Source organism: Drosophila mauritiana, chromosome 2R (genome assembly GCF_004382145.1).
Source record: "Drosophila mauritiana strain mau12 chromosome 2R, ASM438214v1, whole genome shotgun sequence".
Classification (NCBI taxonomy): domain Eukaryota; kingdom Metazoa; phylum Arthropoda; class Insecta; order Diptera; family Drosophilidae; genus Drosophila; species Drosophila mauritiana.
In genome coordinates, this window is record NC_046668.1 from 19,192,374 (window position 1) to 19,216,382 (window position 24,009).

Sequence of the window (24,009 nt, forward strand, 5' to 3'; positions counted from 1 at the left end):
TCTATCTCCATTTATAAGAAATCTATCTTTTTGTAGCTATGGTATTCCAAATCAAAGCCATAGTTTTTATAGATACTCATTAGTTAGCAATTAACCACTCAGCACGAGTTTATGAACTAGTTTTTCATTTTGAGACCTCCACTGTCACTGACTGGTATGCAAATCACGTTCAGCTTTTAATTTAGTTTACTATTTAATAATACGCATAATTACATACAGAGTAATTGTGTTTCGTTTTTTTTTTTGTTTTAGTTGGATTTAAATTTAGGCTTAAACGATACAAGAAAGTCTATTACAAGTATGCCATGTACGCATGTATGTATATATAGTGGTATTTGTAATTGTATAATTTGTAATTGGTAATCGTAAAAGTAATCCATTGGATGCGTGCACTCTGAATCGGTTTTGGGTTTTCGGTTTTGTTATGAGAGACTTGAGCCGCGATTTTGGTTAATCTGGTTTGCAGTTACAGTTTGCTATAGTCGGGGCTGCTCGTTCGATATGCTATGGTTGTATCGTATGGTTAGATCGAGAGATAGCAACGGAAGTATACTGTCTATACACAAAAACAACAACACTTACATGAGAATAGATCTACTTACATACACTCCTAAACAATTAGGCGTAATTATGCTTAAGTACGAACTAGGCGCGAGTTCCGCGCAATTCGGCTGGCCAAAAATTATTGTGACGCCCCGAGGATACTTTTCGATCCATCCTCGCTGGCGGTCCAGTTTATACAGCTGTCGTATACGGCAAATGTTACGTTTATCTTTAATCTAGGTCTACAATTCATGCGGGAATAGTTTCATAGTTGGCTTAGGTCCTAGCTTCGAATAAATCGTTAGTGCTCTCGCAAGCTTCGTTTCTCGTATACATGGTTTACATTCATCATAGTCTTTTAAGTTTAGTCCTGGAAATCATGAAACAAATAATGCAAACACATAAATTGTACAATTGCCCTAAGCCTGGGCCTAGGTTTTGGTTATCTTATAACGCATCGCTGGCGCAGCCTCGCAATTTGAATCCCCAACGGTCGGCTTTTCACCCGTAATCCGAAAAGCTTTCGAAGCTCTTCAACAAATTTCAGTAGACCGAATTGGAATTCGAATTGTAGTGTTCGTAGTTGTGTGGCGCCATCTGTAGGTAGGAAGGAATTGCGTTTAGTTCCGAAGCCCGCCGCCGCAGCGCTGCGATGCTGTGGAGTGTGTCGTTGGCGCCATCCGACGGCGACTGCATGGACTGCGGAAGCTGCTGTTGTTGCTGTGTGGGTGTTGGTGGCGCCATCGGGTGGTGTTGGTGAGTTTGCTGCTGCTGATGTTGGTGAGTCTGTTGTTGTTGCTGTTGGTGCAGCGGCTGTTAAGTAACAGAAAGGGATTAACATTTCGTGTTGATTATCTAAGCTTATGGTATGTTATAGTTCATTTGAAGTCTAAGCTTTTATGAAAATTATGGTTTTGAATTTTTGAAAACAAACTTATTACTATTATGTTGCCAAAACTTTCAAATATTGTATGTGATCTCATTTTCTTTGTATAGATAGTGAAGTTTTGTTATAAATGGTGTTTCAATAATTTATCTACAACATATTTTATAGCACAAAACCAATTTGTTTGATTTCCGCTTGCACTTCACTGTTTAAAGACTGTGCCATAAATAAGTTAAACATTCATTCATCAGCGAAATGTTTCCATACATTTTGGGGGCACAACTTTTCGGGGGCACTCACCATGGGCTCGCCGTTCAGCTCGTTCTGGCTGGAGTTCGGCTGCGCGGAAAGTGGCGGCGGGGTCACCGAGGAGCAGCTGTTCATGTTCGGCGGGGTGGTGGCGCTCGGCGAACCACTGGGCCCACAACTGACCCCGCCCACACTGTGCTGGTACATCATGGAGTCGCCTGCGGGGAAAATTACGAGACACATAATTAATAAGCCGTCGTCAAAATTGCACAGATGTATGCTAAGTCATTGGTTTACTAGAATTTTGTATTCGGTGTTGTAAGTGAATCAGAAAAGAAATATGAAAGCAACTTCGATTTTCAGGTTAATTGAAAAACATGCCAGCCCATTAAAACAATATCATTCGGTGTAGTATATTGACTTATTAAAGAAGTTAAGCTACGTGGTTGGTTTTAACTTGATTGATAAGACTTGTACATCTTGATTATCTTATGATATATAGCAACTTTTTCGTTGTCATTATGTGATGTCACCCAGTGATTTGTGCCAGCAAGGCAGGGCACAAAAAATTTAAAGCCCTCAACAAAAAGTGTAACAATGAAAACTTTGCTGACGGTAGCAAGAGCCGAAAAATGAAAAAATCGACATGAACATGTCTCCAAAATGTCAATTAGCACAACTATACGAAACCAAATAAAGAAGATGAAAAAATGACTTTGGGTATTCCTGAAAATTAAACGGCTGCCTGTTAATTGATCGAGCAAACAGGCTGCCCGGGGCATTATAAATGATACGATATGCATATGTTTTCGGGGCTACCGAAAACCGAAAAAAGTGTGATGAGTTCAAAGAAATGAGAGTCTCAGCGGACTCGGCGTCGTGTTTGGTCAATTGTCGGCAGAACTGGAACTGAAACTGGAATCGGAACCCGATGGCATCGAAAGCAAAGCAAATAAATCCCCCGGAGCAAATATACGACCAAACAAAGCGCCCCGATAAATAAAATCATGTTAGGCGAAAAAGTGTCAACGCTGTGCCATTGTCGTCAGCATGCAGATGGAAAATTTTCGGGCATGTGATCGTCATGGTGGGGGCTTCTTTTTGGGGGCCTGACACCCAGCCCACAACCTACCTAGAGCATTCAGACCGTAGTGCTGATAGCTGCCCGCTCCCAAGGCGGAACCCATGTTAATGCCCGAGTTTAGGCCGCTGTTCAGCGAGGACGAGAGTGGCGACGACTGATTCAGCTGGCCAAAGCCTGGGCCCATATATGTTCCGAAGGAGCAGCAGTTAGTAGGGGAAATGACAGCAGTTAGCAAGGGATTGTTAGTTGGTAGCGCCGTTGCAAGGCTCCATGGGCGCACTCACCTGCCGTCATCGGGTTGACACCTACGCTCCAGCGATCTCCGCCAAACATTCCCGTGCCACAAAGACCATCGCCCATGGCGATATTGGTTATATTGGCCCCAAACGGCGGAAGTCCATGGGAGGGCAGCAGGGCGCCCGGAGTGCGGAAGACGTTGGTGGTCTTCTTGCGCTTCTTCCACTTGGCACGGCGGTTCTGGAACCAGACCTGTAAGGATAATGAAATAAGGAGCTATAGCAACTGTGAAGTATAGATATAGATATATATAACTACGATACCTAAGTAATTCAACTACTTGATCGCTGGAATTCAAGCTAAAACCCACTGATTTAGAGGTAGTATTTTAATTATCGTACATAATGATCTTCAAATAATAACATTAATCTTAAAGGGGTTTCCCCAGCCTAATTCTTAAGCCGCTGACAGCCCTGCGTGTGTGTGTGTATGCGTGTTTTTGGCTTTGTGTTGGGCAAGGCTCCGCCCAACCCCTCGGGGTTCTTCCGAAGTTGCTGCCTCCTACAAACATGGTCTTAATCGAGATCAATTACCGCCGTGACAGTCAAAACATGTCTCGACACAGCAAACACACACACACACAAAAGGCAAGCGGACCAGGTTTACATGCGCATAAATTCGATATGTAAATTCCTCGGCCGATATGTGGAAGTGGCCCACCCACCAGCCGGGCAATTTGGCATCTTTGACTACCGAGTCCTGGCTGGACCTTCGATACGCTCTTGTCTTGGGGCCGGGAGAGGTCGAGGCCCGTGTCGGATGTGCCCGCTTCAAATTGGCATTTCCATATGCATAAGAACAGCGGAGCCGAACAAGGTAGACACGTTGAGGTTTTGACATTTACAAGGCAGCACACAAGCACTCCCCACATCTCCTTTTGCAACCCACTCGACTCCACACCACAGCCCCGCACTTGGACAGGTGAGCTTGAGGAGTTGGGGCCAAAAAGGGTTGCCTACATTTAGGGGCAGGCTGTATCCGCTCGCTGTGCAGATTGCATGGCCTTCTGAGTTCACAGCTCTCAACTTTCAGCCAACGCTTTCCTTTCAGTATTTCTAGCATTTTATTTTTCTGCCTCCTTCGAGTTGTGCTAAAAAAAAAAAAAATAAAAACAAAGTGCCAGCCGGTGAATGACTAGTGACATGGAAACGATTTTGCCAGGCCATCAGGCCTTCGCATCCACATCACTCGCAGTCGGGTTGACAACTTAACCGTTATGCACAACCAACCACCCACACAAACACTTTCTGGCACACACACATACGTATATGGTATATAGGTATATGGCTATATAGTATTTATAAATCCCAGCATTTCGTGGCAAATCTTGAGCTGTCACCGACTGTCGGCGTCGACTGTTTCTGTCTGAGTGCGCCAGACTAATGGCAAAGGAATAAGGCCAAAATAGCGGGCCAGAAGCGAGAAAGCTGGGAGCGGGAAGCGGGAAGCGGCAAGCGGGGAGTCGTGCCTGAAAGAGCCAGAAAGAAAAATGGCAAGTTTCGAGCAAAGTAACTTTGCTTGTAAGGCTTTCTGATGGCCTGATGGTCCCCAGTGGGTTCGTCATATGTCGGACAACAACAGACAGAAGCGGAAGCAGAAGCAGAACCTAAACCTAAACCAAAAACCCAACCAGTTCGGGCAGCAAATAAATCGATCTGATTTGAAAAATAAGAGTGTTGTTTTTAAATACATACACATAAAAGAAATCCCAGAAATAGGTTTATAAAAATAGATATTTGAATGGCTTGTATAGTTATCACAAGTAAATAATTTAGGTAAGGATGCTGGAAATCTGAATAAGATGATCTTTAAATCGTTTACCCAATTACAAAACTTAAGATTTTACTTTCATTTTCTCTCAGTGTAGCCCAACCCAACCGAACAGAACTGGAACTATCGCAGGTTGTTCAGGTCGGAATATCACTCGTTTTCTGGATGTTACACCAGGGACGCTAATGTGCCAGATTGTGCAAGGGATAATGGATGTGAGAAAGGGTGGGATAATGGGGTGTATATATACACACAGATATATACATATATATTTATGCCTGGGGGGTTGGGCTGTGTCGGCGACCTTGACTTGTTTATGTTTTTTACGTGCTTATGCGTCGCTCTATTCATTAACTTTTAATTTAATAATTTAAGACAATGTCTGACTGTCTGGCCTCCGTTCTCGCCATCTCTCTCTCTTCCCCCATCCGTGTTGCCGTCTCCCTCTGGCTTATTGGGTTCGGTAGATTTAATTTGGCTTGCTGTTTTATTTTGCTAGCCACATTCGTGTGAGAGCATTTCCCTACTCGACCGCACAGACACACCCACACAAAGAATGCGAACGGAAGTAGGTGGAAGAAGCAGAGCGAGGCGGAAGCAAGAGGAAGAGAAAGCCAAAAGTCATTGCCTGCTTTTTTGGTCTAAGGCTGCGAGCCATTAAATTGGCATAACGTGCATGACGTGCACGGCACGTAAATAGGCGTTAAAATGTCGGTTAAACAAAACATTTATTTTTTATGTCTGCCTGAAGAGCGTCCGTATGTATTTGCATTATTATTCGGGGGTGTGTGTGTGTGTGTGCCAGGCAATCCCAGTTTGTAGGTGTGTGGTTTTTCCACTGATTTGTTTCTGCTCCTGCCTTCTTACTGCGCGTTCCTTCAGTTCCACCCAATTTGAACAGTGAACCCAAACAAAACATAAAAAATAGCTCCTTATGTCGCGTTAAATTGTGTGTCTAACGGTAATTTTTAAGCTTCACCCTTATGCATAAATTATCAGCCGTTGAGTGGCTGACTTCCAGCCAAATATCAAATCATACGCCTTTTTTACGGCCTTTTAGGGAGGCATGAATATTGGATATTTTGCCAGCTAGCTTACTACGAGACTTTTGATAGGTAATCAAACCTATATTGTTTTATGAAAATACAAAATTAATTGATACGAGAATGCCAACAAACTTTGAAAAATATTTGAAAGGTTTTCTTTTCCATAGATACATTTCAAAATGAAACATTTTATCCGATTTAAGAATAGCATTTTCGGTTAAAGAGAAACCACCTAGTTCAGTCTGCAATGCCAGACTTACGAAAAAATGAAAACCAAAACAAGTTGGTGGTCCAAATAAAAATTTCAGCCATATGTTCCATACGAAAGCATTTCCATGTTTGGACTTTTAATTTTCACTTCACGACTGACACCAACAAAGGCAGTCACAAAGGCGGAGAAGACACCACCAACCAGCGCATTCTGCCTTCTGCGTGGCAAAAGGCAAACAAACAACTGGAAACGGGGACAGGGAGGGCAACTGTTGCAAATAATAAATGAGTCAAGTTCATGAAAAGGCAATTCCTTGTGGCAGGCCGCAGATATTAGCACCCAGAACCCAAGAGCACGGCAGTAGATCCAGAAATGCCCACGAGGGGCGAGCAAATGGAGGCAGAAGTCAGAAATTAAGTATCGGCCAAATTACACGGATGGGGGGAGGAACTGCGGCTGCAAATGGGATAACAAGTGATTTGCTTTGATTTTATGGGCTGGTGGATGGTGTCCTGCCCTTCCGGGGTGGCTGGATCTAAGTCTGGATCTGGATCTGGCCGTATATCCTATTATGATATGGGGTGGGTGTCGCAGGAGCTGGGGGCAGGGGTTTTTTATTATGAACCTGTCTGTTTATTGGGCCAGTGTCATCGTGACCCTCAGCTTATGATTGCAGTTGCGTGCCATAATGGTATGTCATCTGTGTGTGATCCCCTCGTTGTCGACTTGTTTACGATATCCGCTCGGTTCGTTATGCAACATTAATTGCACATTATGCCTAATGGCCGATTTAACAGCTGTAAGGATAATCAGAGCGAACTTGCAGTAGCATTTTTACGTTACTTTTTCACATGATTTGCATGTGTGTGCCCCCACATCGATGTCAACATAGAAAAGCACTTTGCCGCACTGAAAGCCGCACTTCAAAAGCCAATTTCAAAATCGTCGCAGTTGTGAGAGCTGCAGAGAAATGCAATCAAAATTCGATTAGCCCCAATGCAAATATTATTTGCGGGGCTAGTTGCAGCCGATGGAAATCGAAGGACAGGATATGAGCGGACAGGACAGGTGGAGAGCATCTCTTAATAAACGCTTGATTGGCAAAAGCCAGAAAGTGCAATAATATTTTTCGGCTCGTTTGCGTTGACAATTTTTGCTGGCCGGCATTCTGGCCATTCTGACTGCAGATTGGTTATTGCCTCGCTCCACGCTCCTGCTGTTGTTGTTGTTCTTGCTGGATTTGTTGGGGCATAATCAAAAATCAATTGGCCAGGATATTGCTTTTCCTTCAGCCCACTCTCCGCCGACCCCTTGGGGCTGCCAAGCAACCGAAATATAAAATGGCCACTCAACAAAGTCCACACAAACTGTCCCCTGGCTGGCGGCCTTTGATGTCGCCCTTGTTTTTCTTCTTGGCTGTGTCTTCAGCTCGAGCATCTTTTTATTATCATTATTGGGTCCTATCTGCGCTTTCATATCCTTGCGAGTGCGACTCCGGCTCTGAGTGGTTTATGGAAATCGCTTTTCGGCCAATATCTTTTCATTCCTGAGCGTATAAAAAATGCGTATAAATTCATAAAATGCCGTCTCGACTTCTGCTCCCCTTCGCCCTCGCACACGCACACACACACAAATACCAGTCGATTTATTTTATGTTATCCTTTAAATCCTGCTTTACGAGTCAGCCCCAACAACACTTGCCGCGACCCCAGAAAGCCAACCACCCACAGCCAGCCTGCCAAGCCAAAGCAAAGCAAACCACCCACCCAGCTCGGAATTCCCCAGGGATTGGAGCTCCAACCCGCCGAGACCGAGTCCACTATGGCCGTCTCTCTCCCGCACTCCCGCACTCCCGCAACCCCATCTAGCCGTCTCTTTCGGCAAAATATGTCCTCTGACAGACATCATCAAAGCGATTCCTTGGCCTCTTTGGGGTTGCCGAGACCGAGTTCTGAACTTAGTGATTTATTAAATAGTTTTGCATATATATTTTGTCACATTTTTTGGGACTTGTGTTTTTCATTTTGGTCATTCATTTTGTGGGTTGCCGGGGCAACTGCAGCCTCCTTACGGGGCATTCAGATTGGGCTTCAGTTTCGGGAGGGGGATTGGGTTTCGGTGGTTGGGGGCTCCGGGGGATGGTGTCCAATGCAACCCCCGAAAATGTTACGCTGCATTCGTGGAGCATGCGCAGCTCCAGGATGCTGCCCTCGGATTCGTTTTGCTCCAGCTTTACAAAGTTTTTCAGCCTTTTTCGCTTCTATTTTTTCTTTTCTGTTTTTTTTTTTTTGTTTGGGTCGTGGGGACTCTTGTCATTCTATCAATGGTAGCAGCATTTGGAGCAGCTTATCCCAGAAAATACCCCAATCTGGCGCCCATCCGGCAAAGTCCGTCCGGCACTTTGGCACGCCATTTTCACACAAACATTTCAATGAAAAGTATCAACGAAATTGCTTTTGGAATTGCTTCATATGCCATAAACAGAATGCGTGCCAGATTTTCTTGATGCTCTTTATGTGCATTTTATGGAGAATGCGCCCCCGACCCCCGCCACCCATTTCCACCTCCCCAGTTCACGAGTTGGGGGGTTTTATTTTAAAGCTCTTGCTAAATTTAGCCCGTCCACTTATTTGGCATGGCCCCCAACTCACGGCTACCACTTTTCCTTTTTCTCTTCGGTTGCATATTTTCGTTTTTGGTATTTCAATTAAAGTTTAATTAAAATTTGCGATGCCATGGTTATACAGACGCGACCCAGTCGCCTTTGGACCGACTTGGAGTGCCTCGCTGAAAAATATTCGCCATTTTACAGTGTCCCCGTATTCCCTCCACTCTCAGCCGGGCTTTTAATAAAGATGCTCGCTTTTTATGAGAATGTTTCGTCTAATTTTGGCCAAATACTCGCATATTGGCCGGGAGTCACATAGATATAGCTCATATCCCCAGAAACTCAGAATCTCGATTTCTACAGAATCTCGAGCAGTCGGGGAACGGCTATTAGAGGGGCATTAAGCGGCTCAGCAAATAAATTAGTTCTGTCTGAAGTCGAGGCAATAATTTATCAGTGCTCACAGTGGGCAGGCCCATGAGTTCACTCGTCCTGGATGGGAATGGGCACTCGTCCACTGCGCTAAGCCCAATCGATATTCCCTATTCCTGCTGAGTCAGTTAATGTTAAAGTTGCTTGCAAAGAGCTCATATTTGAGTACTGCAAACACAAAAATCTACTAAATATTGAGACACTAGTTACTTAATAAATGATATTAAAATACGACATTAAAAATAATCGATAAGATACATTACAATGTTCTCTTAAGTAAATGTTATAGTTTAATTCATTGAAAGCTAATAGGGAAATTTGGATAAATTGAAGATTCACATCATTTAGATTGCATTTGTCATAAGATGGTTGCCAGGCATATTATTAGTTTTCCCAATCTCTTCCTGCATTCACCACATTCCCCGTGAGATATCCTGGGAACTGTCCTCTCTTGGTCCAGGTTGCTGGGCAAATTAATCACGTGAGAAATTCATTTAGTGCACCGGCACACACACACACCCACCAACACAGACACGTGCTGTGCCGCCGCTCGACCTTCCCCACCCCCCCTGGCCCAACACACCCCACCCGCTAATGTTGCAACAATTTAATAAACAAACCAATAAATGTTGCTGCCTTCGAGACAAAGCCGAAACAACGAAACGCTGCTGTTGACAATGCCAGATCATGATAAGTCAATTTGGTGGGCCATCTTCTTGGTCACCCCCGTGGAAATCCCCACCCCGCAAAAAGGCTGACCCCCCGCGAGGATGTCACGTGTGACAAACAGATTGTCCTTTGCAAATTGTGCACAGTGTGAAAACACAAATTAACAATTGCCGGGTTGCCGCCCGCTGCTTTCGGCTATTCTAATTTGGCCCAAAACGGGGAAAATCCGATTAGGAAAAGCGTGGGGGCCGCTCCTTAACTGCGACTTTTATTTTTATTAAATTATATTTACCATAAATGCCGCTCCTTTGTAACCCACACGTGTGAGTTTGCCGCTCAGCCACTACGCACTACGTGAGCTTCATAACTTATGCACCTGCTCAGGCCTCGGAAAATATCCTTGTGCTTCCTTAACACACACACACACACGTACACGCACACAACTTGGACTTGATTTTCGGTGGCTAATATGGACAAGCGTTTTTCGGGCATTTATCCTGCAAAGGATGTGGGGCTGGCTGTCTTTATGCCGTCATTAACTGCAAATCCTTGTAGATTGATTTAGGGCCAGACGTGTGTGTGCATATCGAATGAATGTGAGGGCCCACCTCGGCGGCCGCATAGCCGTAAAAGTGTGAAATTTTCGATGCTCTAAATGTTTTATTTCGCCTTCGACTGCGAACTTAATTTATATGCTAATTTTATTAAACAGCAATCGCAAAACTAATCCAACGGCCTGACATCCTCTAAGCCGCAACGACAACGCAAAATCAAGCATTAAAACAGCAGGACTACAACAACATGGCAACATGGGAGAGCGAGAGAATAAAAAAGAAAGCTGTATGAAACTGCCGACGGCAGTTCTAACTGAACATCCTTCTCAACTCACCCCGCATCCTGCTGATTTTACCCCCCGGCAGGTGATTGCATTGTCCTTTCGGACAACCGGATCCCGGGGCTGGCGAAGTTGTTGGAAAAAAGCATTAACGGGCAACACTGATACGCAATTATTAAAACAATTTATCAAAGTAGGACACATCCGGTGGCGGGCAGGACGTGGGCAGGATCATCATGAAGGTGTCGCCGCCGCTGAGTTGCTCACTCATGGCTAATTGTTTTAGCTAGACCAGTAGTTGTAGTCGCAGTCCAAGAGGCAAAAGCCAAAAGCCAAAGAGCCGAATGCCCAAACTTTTTGGCATTCATTTACACCGCAGAGCAATTCCCGCACATTTCGGAGCGCAAATCCCAGGCAATGAGCAAAAGCAAGCAGTGAAAGCGGAAGCGGAAGCTTAAACACAAATTTAATGAAGCAGTAAATTCGATTGTCGCATAAACAAAGCCCGCCCGCATGCAAAAAGGACCTTCGCGGAGCTGGGATTGGGGATTCGGTGGCGAACGGGAGAGAGACCAGGATAATGGCAGCTGCACAGGGGAGCTGTGCCAGCCACAAAAGGATAATGCCCATTGTGTGTATATATGCATGTGCCTGTCTGTGTACTTGTCTGTGCGTGTGTGTGGCACAAACTTTGCAGGCAAAAGGAAGAGCATCCTGGGCAGAGACTCTCTGTGTGTGTGTGTGTGTGGGTGTGGCTGAATGCCCGACTAAATGTGACTTTATGTGCTTTAATAAAGTATAATTTTGGGCGCTTAAATGGCGTTCGGCGGCGACTTTCAGACCAGAGCCTCGTAAACTGTTGCAAGCTGGCAGAAGGATGCCCCATGCCATCCGAAATCCGAAATCCAAATGTCCGATGCGGTTGTGTGCAACACAAGTGAAATGTCATGTCGCTCCAAAAACGAACTGAGCCCGATATTCCGACAGCTACGACCACTGACAACTGTCGAGCCGCAGGACAAACCACGCAAAGTTAGTTGATGCAGTGAAAGAAAAGATGGCTTTCCAGGTAGGATCAATGCACGCTAAATGACTGCTGACTAATGTTTGGCAACAGGATATTTAAAAATTATAACTAAATGGTCAAAAGGAACTGGCCTTTATTTGGTTTGCAAATAAATAGTCGACAGTGTAGGTTTTCTCCATGTGAAAATCTAAATTAATTGAAAAGTAAGCATTGAAATAGAGGCCTCAGTGTCACATTGCCTAATACTGACTGCAATCAATGCAACAAGCCAATTGATGTGTGGCAGGATATTTAGCCATGTCCTTGCATATATGAGCATGAATATGAACAAAACCTAATAGTTTATTGGTATTAAAACTATGATATGTTTTAAGCCATATTCTGAGGCTATTAAACACTTTTCCCCGCTGCTATTTCTTGTTAAGAACAAGGATTAACTCACCTGGACGCGGGACTCAGTGAGGCCGATCCGCATGGCGATCTCCTCGCGCATGAAGATGTCCGGATAGTGGGTCTTCGAGAAGCAGCGCTCCAGCTCGTTCAGCTGGGCGGGCGTGAAGCGGGTTCGGTGGCGCTTCTGCTTGTTTTTGTCCAGGTGCTGGAAGACAGACACGACCAGAGGTGAAAGGATAATGAGAGGATTGGCCTGTACGGGTGGACGGGTCTTACAACAGTGACGAACTACCATACTATAAATGCAAGCTACGCACTACGTTAGGGTATACGGATTACGGTCTACAGAAGTTACAGTTAGAGTAGGTAGTAGTAGTGGGTTAGGAATTCTACGGTTCTAAGTATGAAAATCAAAGTACACTTACTTTTGTTTATAGTTTACGTAATACGTATATGATTCATAAGGTACGAATATGATTCATGGCACATTTAATTAGGTTCATTACACAATTCAGAACACACACATTCACGTTTTTGGAAACAGATTTTCATTGGCAGATTTTCGTTTCAGATTTCGAATTTCGGATCGAATTGGAGTGGATTGTATTTGATTTTGGATTTTTTTGGCATAGCAGAGTAGAATTTGAAGGAAAAAATAAACATCGAAAAGAACATGGATTATTAAAAAAGTTTCGTATCAACTAGGCGCTATGAAGCATCCTCTCTCCTGCCACAAGGACACTCTCCTTCTCTCGCTCTCTCTCGCCCTCTCTTTCTATATAGCGCTGGCCTGCTCACCTGATCCTGTTGCTGCATGCTGTTGTTGTTGTTGCCGTTGCCGTTGTTGTTGTTGTTGCCGTTTCCGTTGCCACTGCTTCCGTTTCCGCCGTTCAGCGCATTGGAATTGTCGCACAGTCCGCCGGAAATGTGCAGGCGTGCCACGCCCCCACCCACTGGCACTCCGCCGGAGGATCCACCGCCTCCCGCTCCGCCGCCAAGATCGGCCAAGTTGGGGCCCACAGGCAGTTGGCCAAAACTATTGACGCCCGCGTGCAGTGCTGTCAGCGCGGCCTTGGGCAGATCACAATCCTTGGGGCCTGAAACGGAAACATGGAGTTTATAATGCCATATAAAACAAAACTTATACATTAACCCCTAGTGGTCAAGAAGCAGATTTTGATTTATTCAATATTAATTTATATGTTTAAGCTAACAAAGGCATTACCGTCGGCCATTTTAGGCTCACTTGTCATTAAATTTATCTTCTCAAAATCATTAATCACACCCTAATATCGAAATCAATTGAACATTGTATAACTTTAGATCTCAATTTCAGCTGGCTGGGAAAAATATCTCAAAAAAGGCCTAATAAGACTTGTCTTAGATTCTGCACACATCGATTTATATTTTTTCACGTAATAATGATTTACTGCGTAACGGTTTGGTTACTGGCTCTATTTTCTGGCAGCGTTCTCATGCTGCTTTCGAATGTATTGAAATTTATTCTGCTGCAATTGGCTATAATTATTCCACCGATCTTTGCCTGTACATACATTTGGTATCAATCCGCTCGTGCAACTCGTAGAAATTCCCAATTAAACGGATACCACTTGCGCCGCAAAAGAGCGAGAATGTTTCCAAATCGTCCGATGACAAATGTGAATGTAAGTATTATTGGCTTAATTATGTGAAACACGTTGTATATACATATGTATATCCACAAAATCTCGCATATATCATAGATTTGGACTTAAGCCTGAATGCCACCGCAACACCCACGCACACGAGTTTGGCAAATGTTTTGTTAAATTATGGTTGAATTTTTAAAACTATTTCACAATTGAGATCCACATTCGTATGTCCCGCTCAAACGGAAAACGTTTGTCTTTTAATTAATTTTTCGATTGGCGACCGACGAGCTAACGAACTAGAGGATTGCTCACAACGAACTGCGGCGATCGGATAAATTGAATTTTTCAACAACCTGTCATTCAGAAGGCGAAAGATGCCAAAAACAGTAACGAACGTGAGAGAGCGGAGCAGAGTAGAAGAAACCGAGGTGCGAGATATACACAGATATGGCCAGAAGTTGAGATACGCACACAGTCGCACCACCAGATACATATACAGCTAAAGATACAGATACAAATACAAAAAAAAGCGAGAGAGAGCCGCCAAGTGCTAACCCCTTTTCTACCTTCAGGCCTCACTTGACTACGTAACGTATTTTTATTTTGTTGCCATACTATTTGTACGTGTATATCGCTGGATGGCACTGGATTGGTAGTGGAAAGGGTTAGGGAGGTCGGGGTTCGGGGTCCGGGATTCACGGGAGAGTCATCTTCATCGTACGCCTGGAATTTTTAACATGTACGTGCGAGAGAGACTCCGGCCCAACTCTTTCCGACCGATTCCCTTTGTGGCCCGGACTCAACTGTTGCTGCAAGTCAAACATTTACTCATCGCCGGTTGATGCGAACTCTCGTCCCCGAGTTGTAACCTTTGGGGGACGGAAACCCTGCGCGATGTTGTCATGATGGCCATTCGATTTGGCCTAAAGTGAAGGTGTAGGCGGCGTATGGCAACTGGCCAGTTTCCGCTGAAAGCGAGTCCGAAATGCAAATCACAACTAAGCGGAAAAAAACATAATCCTTCTCCTCCACCTCCACCTCCCAGGCCAATCCTTTCCAGTTGCAATCCATTTCAATTTCTCAAGCGGACAACGCAGCACTCTCGATTGCCGACTTTGATGTTGGCGGTGGCGGGAATGGCGGCTCTCAATGATTTTTATTGTTTTCGAGATGGACTTGTTAAAATTTCGGCATACATCACAGACGCACGTACGTACGTCAGAAATGCGGAGCGATACAAGATACGCGATGCAATCGAATTCACTGGTCAGCAGTCAGCAGGTGAACGAGTTCAGGGCGTCGAGAGACGCCACATAAAACCATAAATATAAATATCAACAAATAAAAGATATGGAGTTCCTACAAGCGACATTCCCTGAAGCAGGCCGTTTGTAGTTGTTGCGTTTTAAAACGCTGCCCGGAAAGTGCTAATTTTTACACATACACCCAGTGCGGCTACTGTTCATTAGCGATTTTCAGATGGTGACGTCCCCAATCGGGACCAAACCCCTCGTCCCCTCACCTTTCGAAACTGCCAGCCCCAAAAGTGTTTCCAATCCGGGCGGAACTGAGACGCTGCAATTGTGGCAAACTGTAGCAGAGATACGAATGTATCTGAAGCTGCCAGCTCACTGACATATATTTTTAGGGCATTACGCAGCACGCACCGAATGGCGTTTAAACTTCAAACTCTCTGCTCGTGATTAGTAAATTTAAGGCGCGGTGTTAGGTGCGATATCTCCATCGAGTTGGATGCTCAATCCCTCAGCTGGAAATTCACGCTCGATGGCAACATCTCAAACATGTATCTGCTGCTGCGAGCAGATAGATACTCGCATCCATATCCACAGATACATCGCCGTTGGTCCGTTGCTCCAAAGAAGTGCGACTTTTAACATCCAACTGTTCCCGCTTCCTTCTGTTTTCTCAAATCGAATTTCAAATATTGTACCTATATACGATACATATATGAGAGTATACATATGTATGTATGTGTGTGTGAATGGGCAGTGTGTTTGGGCCACGTTTGGGAGCCATAAAATAGCGCCACTTCTCGAAATCGCACTTTGCCGACTGAAACTCGACTCGGCTCGGCCCAGCTTGGCTAGTTAGTTAGTTGGTCTAACTTTGATTTTTTCACCTCGCCTTTTACAGTTGTAACACATAAATATTAAAAAGCAGCAGCCCTAACTGTTCATCGTGTATGCAGATCAAGATGACGCAGTAGTCTCATTCAGGGCTAAAGTTTCTGGATTCTGAGTTAGCTATTTGTGGCAGCTCTATAGTTCAATCTCTATTTGCGTTTTTATTATAATAGAAGTTTATAGAAATATACTCTAGTAACACATTTTATATGTTCAAATCAATAAAAAAAGATTCGATTTTTAAATATAAGATAGACTAGGTATTCAAATGAAGTTAAAAATCAATCCAATTGTCTTACTTATATCAACGTTTCAACTGAATGCGAAGTATGAAAACCCATTGTTTATACTTTCAAAAATGAATTACTTTGATTTAAATTTAATTCACGCGTGAAGCCATTACTAATTTTCCCATTGAACATAAGAAATCTGGCAAACATTTTCCAAAATCTGCGTGTAAACCGCAAAACTTGCATAAAAACCTATGCATGTTCCCAAATCATTAGGACGCGTGCTAATAGGGCATAATTTTGTTATCTATCATCGTAATTTAGTTTCGGTCCTCCATTTGCTGCCTGGTCAAAATTGCGATAGCGTTAATACGAAACTGTAAACATTGCAGCGCCAACACACGCACAGATACAGATACAAAAACACTCGGACCCAGATACATTTACATCTGGCCTGAAGCGAACATTTTAGTTGGTCCGGCGAGAAAGAGGAGCGAAACGAAATGAAAACCGCACAAAGCGATTAATTAATTAAAATTGGCAAACATGAATTTATCGCGCAAGCAATTTGCACAATTTGCGCAAATCAGTTTGCCTGTTTTTGGGAGCGAACGACGCGATTTCTCCCGCAAAATATATGGACCTGGCCGGAATGGCCAGCCGAATGGCCAGAAACGGACTTTCATGGCCGAGCACTTGCATCCAGATTCGCCGTCAGTTGCATGTGCATTCAGCAATGTGCATAATTATTGAAATTTGGAAATTGTGCGGTTTTTAGCAGGACATAGGCTATGGCCTTTGGGCCTCGAGTTGGCAAACTACGATGCAGATCGCTCGGATTCGGTTTGGGTTGGAATGGAATGGCATGGCATGGCATGGCATGGAATCTGGGCTGCTTCAACAACTAACCGCAACTGGGAACAGAATCCGCAGCAACCGCAGAACATTTCAATGCAAAGCGGATATGGCAGTGGGGGGTTAAGCGGTGTTCAGCGGGGTTAAGCACACATATTTCACTAGCCTAGGCCACCGCAAAAATGCCGAACGCACAAAGCGAAGCACGCGCAGATATTTCGTGGGTGCAACGGACGGGTGGGGGAAAACCTGAAGGGGGTCTGTGCAAATTACAAATGCAATCATGAAATTAATTTAATTAATGCGAGGCTCACGAAAAAAGCGCCCAAACGAAACGCCATTCGAGCTCCTTTCGCTGCATGCAAATTAAGCATTAGTAGGGAAGAGACAATACGAATCCGGGGAAAGTTCTGCCATTTCTTTTGCATGCAAATTGCTCTTAATTGTAAGGGGGGAATGGGGGGGCATCCACTTTGCCCCTCTCGGCCACGCACCCAGTATGCAAATGTTTTTTGGCCTCTCTGTGTTGTGCGGAACTCGGAAAAAGGCTCACGAAATTTATTATGGCAGACTCCAGCACTGCGGGCAGGATTTGGCCAAAGGATTCCGCACTGCGATTCATTGAAATTTATAGTTCTTGGTGGGCAAATGGAGCAGGCCGAAGTTGAAGCCGGCGAAAAACTTTAAAAGCCAACTTTGGCAGTCGCAATCCATAACAGATAGCAAGCCGTCAGATCAGTTTCGTGTGCTAGCCCTTAATTAAAAACCCATCTTCAATGGCAACTATGGACATTACGCATACGCCGCGTGCACCGAGCGGCGACAATTGGCGCGTGAAAAATGGCAATAAATTAATAAAAGTAATTAATGGCAACGCTTCGAAGGACGCAAGGATGCTGGCAATAAAAATTGAATATAAACGCGAGCCATAACTCATCCATGGCTGCTGCAGTTGCAGTTGCAATTGCACTTGCAAACTGTATTTTCTGGTAGTGTTGGCCGGCTAACAACAAATTGATTGCCAAAATTGAAAGTGCTTGAATCGTTGATCAACAGTGTGGTAAAAATAATTTATTCACCTGCACACACGCACATACATATGAATATGTACATGTACATATGTGTATTCGGATTTATTAATATATTAATATGAGGACATAAGTACAGTTTGATAATTATGTGCGTGCGCCGGTTGAATGTGTGAATGCAATTCACAATTTGCGGCATATTTAAAAGAGCAATTATATCAATTAACACAAACACACCCACCCACATTCAATTGGAAATGGGCATGGGCATGGGAATGGGTATGGGAATCGGAGAAGGTTTGCCGAGTTAGTTAAATACACAACTTAATTATTGCTAAATGCACGCGACACCTGGCGCCATCTGTTTAGACGTCTCAATTATAGGCCATTTAGCAGACATGGGAGATGCGATGCCAATCGCCAGATCGGAAGTACGAGTAACTACCCCCCGATCTTTTGGGGCTTGTGGGTGTGCTCAAGAAATTAGTTTAATTATGGCCAGGCGGATCGGATGCCATGGATTAATACACACGTTATTATACATTAGCGCAATTCACTTGCCGATCTTAATTGCAACATTATACGCAGCCCCTGCCCGCAGCCCACACTTAAATCGCTATCGAGGATTGGGGGCGTAACTTACCCAGCACATTGGCCCCAAGATTGTTCAGCATGTTTGCCGAGAAGTTGCGGATCGACAGAGTCGACAGTTTGTCGCTGTTTCTGATTGCTGCTCCGAAAGTTAAGATTCGGGATCCAATTTGATTGAATCGGGAATCGATATCGACTGGTGGTGGCGGAATCCCAATGGGAGTTCCTGCTCGTATACTCGTCTATCACAGAACGTTGGAGTTGAAGTTCACCTGCGGTGCAAATTACATCTCAATTGTTCGGTGGAAATGGGTGTGGCTGCAAGTAAACAGATTTGTTATTTTGTATGGGTGGCTTCTGCTCAACGCAAATATAAACATACATAGGTGGCTATGTGCTTTTTGGAAGTACTTGTTAATTTTCAATACTAAACGTTTTCAAATTGACAGGAGAAAATGGTCATTAACTGGTTTAGCAAAGTTTTTGTTTACGTTTATAGTATACATCATATGCAATAAAACTGCTTACAATGTATCAAGATTTCTCGAATCATAAATGAATGTTTGATTTTTGTCTTGACAAAACATTTAAGTATACTAATTGCCCGTGTGTTGTGAATATTTAGCCCAGCCCGCTCTTGAACTTTGACCCCTGTCAAATGTCCAGCTATTTGGGTAATTTAACTATTGTGCGACTAACCAGAAAACTAAATCCGTTTCACTTTCCTTAACCGCAGAAACTTTTGCCGAAGTTCGATTGTGTGGGCATTTGCATTGAGTTTTATTGCTCATTTGGCCAAGGACTCACCTGGCTCCTCCTACCGCTCGTCCTTTTTCCGCCTCCTTGCTTTGTGTATGCCACAGGGTTATGGGCTGGGGTCAGAGTTCAGACCAGCAGACGATCAAATTGCCATAGTAAAATTAATTAAATGCCTTGACCATAAAAAAGCCAAAGAAATTAAATCCAAGTCACTTGGCCGGAAGTTGAAAAGTTTCCTTAGCTCCCACACACACACACACAAACACGCATAGCTGGCACACACACAATCGCACTCACACAGACACAGGGACACGCAGACATGCACAGCTTAGGGACACGCAATGAAACGGAAGTCGAATCGTTTATTGATGAACTGTTTGACCAACTGACAGCCGGACACTGTCCGGCGGAGGACACGGCTTGCTTCCACCTCCGGGTGTGGTCACTCGTCCTTGTTTTCTACTGTTTAATTGGTAGCATTTCGCACTTCGGGCACATTTTCACTTAGTTATTCGGTTAATGGTCTCTGCCAGTGCGACGGCTTTCTAGACATTGACAAACGGAAACGGATCGAATTGTTTCGGATCGCACTATTGTATCGTATGGGAGCTGTACGCCGTATACGTAGCGCTGCTCGCTTGCATTTGAGGGCAGTGCGAAAAAATCAAAGCGAATTGACTACGGAACCTGATAACTTCGACAACAACGACTGCGCACTGGCGTCGCATTCAATCGCCACCCCCTCGCACAATTGACGGTTAAGTCAAGCGTTATCTCTGCCAGCGGGCTTATCTCCCGCATTGATTTGCGAAAATCGCAAAGAGCACACACCGTGCCAGAGCCCCGGGCGGGCGAGGAAAGGAGACAGCTAGCTGAGCCCACAGCCATCTTGCCGTAGAGCCAAGCATGCTGACTCGCTCGCGCTCGCCCTGCCAAGTGGTTGCGAGAGCAGGCTGACTATACTCGCTGTGCGTAGGCCAGGCCACGCCCTCAATGCAGACCAACGAATGAGGGAACTCGGGGGCTTGTGGCCCCGAACGATAGCACTTTTTGGCGCCCTCGGCGATAACAGGTCCTGCCGCCTATCGATAGACGGGCCATCATCGATGCCGAAACAGGCTCGATTCCCCTCGAAAAACTTCAACTATACTCCACAGCTGGTCGCGTTGGCAACCGGCGCTTGGGCCACAGTTATTGCCGAAAGTCCACTCCCCCCAAAAATGCGCCTTGAATTCTTACTCAGCGTTGTTGATGCCACGTGTCAGCTTTCAGCCTCACCTGTTGTCGTTTATTAGTTTCTGTTTCCGTTTGTTTTTTTCGCCCTTCTTTTGGTCGAAAGGGAAGTAGCTCCGACATTTGGCGGAATTTTATAATATTTTGCATGCTGCACAAACGTTGAATTAGCCAGACAACGGAATGCCGGGCGAAATAAGAGTTTGTCATGGCAACCGCAATTCAAAGGATTTCCACCCCACTCCCTGCGCCCAGTTCAAAGTCTGCAAATTATGCTGACCTCCTCCCTCCGACAAATACATACAGCTAAATCGGGGGCGTTAATTAAAAACTGTAGGTAGCAATTAAAACCACAAGAAGAATGCACAAAATCGCAGCATTTGTAGTTTGTTTTGCATTGAGCATAATTCAAAGTTCACACTTGTGCGGTGTGACAAATGTTCCTAAATAATTAAAAAATTACATAAATGCCGTCATAAATATAGATTGATAATTGTACAAAAGCTTGTATTCCACAAACTTTAATTCTAACTTGTGAAATACTTATAACAACCCCACACAAATGTCGTAAACATCAAACAGGAATTTTTCGGTTAGTGTATTATAAAGCAAACAAGCCAAATAAATCGTGATAACATCTCAATTCATTGTTGGGCTCACTTATTAGAGCATCGGCATCACTTTTCATTTTTTTTCTCCTTTTCTAACATAAGGCAAATATAAAAACTTGGAGTGTGTTAATTAATCAAAGGCGTTATCGGCAGCAAAGAGAAAAATAAATGTATGGGAAATGTGCGGCGTAGACTTGTTGAATTTCGCCATATTAGCCAAGGATTAATCATCTAAGGAGTCTCAATTAGAGCGCATTTTGAATGCCTGGCATGAGCATGTCGTAAATCACTTTGGCCAAATCCGGGCAGCAGATAGTGACTGTGACCAGGACAGCTGCGAAATCCTTGAGTTGCCGGGACCGGCATACCAAGAAGCCTGGCGGAAAAAAAGCGCAGCTCAAATGCAAAGGATTCCGAATCCTTCGGCATGCACGACGCTCTCTTTTGACTTTGTTTGGCAATCGTTTAAGCCCGGAAAGTCGAAGATGAAGATTTCAGAGGAGGGGGCTATGTGTGGAGAACCAGAACAAGTACGTGCAGTCAAACAGATTTCCAGTTAGCAGCTCACAACAATTCGCTTTTAAGCCAGCGCATAAATCAACCTCAAAAGATATCCCCAATTTTTCGGGTCAGGGGGATGCGGCGGGCGAAAGCGTTAAATTTCGAGGGGGTAAAAGTTTTTTTCTCGCCTGCGCGGCATTTTATTGAAAGGATAATCGATTGCAGCAAAAATGCTGGCAAGGCATTAAAGGATTCGACTTTGGGCAACTTTAAAAACTTAACCCAAGGCGATGTCGACGAACTGAGCGATGTGAAATGCGGCTCTTTGCGGTCAATTTAATTGAATGATGAATTGCGTCGGACACTTGGGAGGTGGAGTTCGGATGCCGCAGAAAATTCTTCAGTTGTCACGGGTACTTGTAGCCGAAGGATGAGATGAGTGGGATGAGATGGGACACTTGGGGCGGCGGTGGAAGGAGCCAGTGAAGGGGACAAAGACGAATACGCATAATCAGTCAAAATTTATGACAAGCTCGAACCCGAAAGTCAGCTTAAGCATTTAATTGGCCCAGGTCCAGTTGGCCGTCCCCCCAGGACGTTCCTAATTAGCATGGGCATTCATGTACATGATGGAGTCCATTTTTTGTCGCCTCCCACCCGTCTACGCTCCGCTTGCTCCTAGGCTCCCATGTGTTCCCGGTGCCCAAAGAGATTTTTACTGTTCCTCGACTCTGACTGATGAGTCCGCTGGAGAGCTCGGGTGTAATTTGTCTAGGCCAAAAAGGGATTCTGGCCTCCTTGACGGGCTCAGAGCGAGTGGAGTTCAAAGTTTGCTCCTCCAAAAAAACATCCTTTTGTCACTGCCTTTCATTTGATTCGCGCTGCAAGGAGGCGCATAAAAGATAGATAAATAAGAAAAAAACTCTGAGGAGCGTAAAACCCGAAATGTTGAGCTTAGTGCAGTTTCGTGTAACGCATTATTCTTGCTTAACATTTGTCTGTTTCTTTTCTTTCCTTTGTTTCGCTGTTGCCACTCTAAGCCAGTTTCAATACAGTATCAAGTTGCACTGAAAATTGACATAATGTCTGAAGTTAAGTGTGCTTACAACTAAAAACATAACTACAAGCATTCAGTTCAAATATTGTATTAAAGTTCTCCATTCTGCTTCGCTCGCAGGTGCAGAATAAGATCCTTAAGATGATGTGTGCATGCTAAATTAAATAAATATATATATATAATATTATATCATTACTTCCTAATAAATCTTTCTTTTCTTGCTTAGCAGACAAAAGAGTTTATTTACTTGGACAGATCAAATTGAACGGTTAATATACGGGAATATTTAAAATCAAAATATCCTACTTATTGTACTCAACATGTTATATAATTCAATATAATTCAATACAGTTATATTTTATTTAATTTTATATAGTAAGCTTTGGTTGTTGTACTCAATAAAAGCTTTTTATAGATTTTATAATTCTACATGACACATTTTTGAACGCATTGCAGCGCCATCTGTAGTCAAAACGACATCTGCTTGTGTTTCCAGGAACGACCGTGCTCATCGTTACCAACGGTAGATGGCGCCAGGGCACATTAAGGTCCTTTACCAATTTTAATGCGGAAATAAGAAAAAAAGTTTGTCACAATTCCCTTACTGATTATTTTTATCTGAATAAAACCAAATCAGAAGCTGCGCTTGCTTAGAATGGTAATACCCATATTTTTGTGTTCTAGCTCAAATTTTAATCAAATCAATAAAGTGATTGAAGGCAGTGCAATGGAATTAAATAGCGCGATCGATAGTGATCAAAATTAGCTGACATCCGATAGCAATCTAACGATTTGCTTTCCACTTTCAACCCCGACCGCTTTCAATCCCCGTACATCCTAAGGCGTTCTTCTGTTCCTGTTCATGCCAATGATACTATTATTTAATGGATCGATCTCGCAGGAACCTCTTGTTCCACTCGGGAAGCCAACAAAAGCGGATGGGAAGTGCTCGCTTTTGAAAGAAGTGTCTTTCAGGCTAAACCAAGGACATTATGCAGCCGGGCAAGTAGCAAACATTGTCAACAACGGCAAGCAAAACATTGTCAACGCCCCTAAGCTGCTAATGAGGGCAACTGTGGCTAGGCTGAGGCTGTGAAAACAACACAGGAGTAGAGAAAGGACGCATGCTGCGATAAGGATCAGGATCACATTCGCAGGCATCTGAGAAGCAGAGAACGAAATAGAGAGAGAGAGGGAGAGTGAATTATACAGTAGCAACATGGCCGCAAAACGATCTTGAAGAATGCGGTTTCGCCAGAGAAGACACTCTCACAGGCGTTGTTCATTTAACAATCACACAGGACAAGCGATAATCCCGA

General features: G+C 44.1%; 1 protein-coding gene across 5 annotated transcripts; it reads right to left on the reverse strand.

The window, feature by feature from the left end:
• Positions 1–235: 235 nt before the first annotated feature.
• LOC117137656 (homeobox protein orthopedia) lies at positions 236–19,829 on the reverse strand. 5 transcript variants are annotated; one of them, XM_033299194.1, is made up of 8 exons: positions 19,337–19,829; positions 18,582–18,847; positions 12,849–13,147; positions 12,100–12,237; positions 3,047–3,251; positions 2,811–2,936; positions 1,730–1,896; positions 236–1,356 (listed from the first exon to the last, which is right to left on the reverse strand). In XM_033299194.1, exons 2-8 carry the CDS (start codon positions 18,610–18,612, stop codon positions 1,087–1,089), a joined length of 1,236 nt encoding a protein of 411 aa, XP_033155085.1. In that variant the 5' UTR covers positions 18,613–18,847; positions 19,337–19,829; the 3' UTR covers positions 236–1,086. The 5 variants fall into 5 exon arrangements, with proteins under 5 accessions (XP_033155085.1, XP_033155084.1, XP_033155086.1 ...); XM_033299193.1 differs by having other exon boundaries at positions 12,100–12,255; XM_033299195.1 differs by lacking the exon at positions 2,811–2,936 and having other exon boundaries at positions 12,100–12,255; positions 19,337–19,826.
• Positions 19,830–24,009: the final 4,180 nt, after the last annotated feature.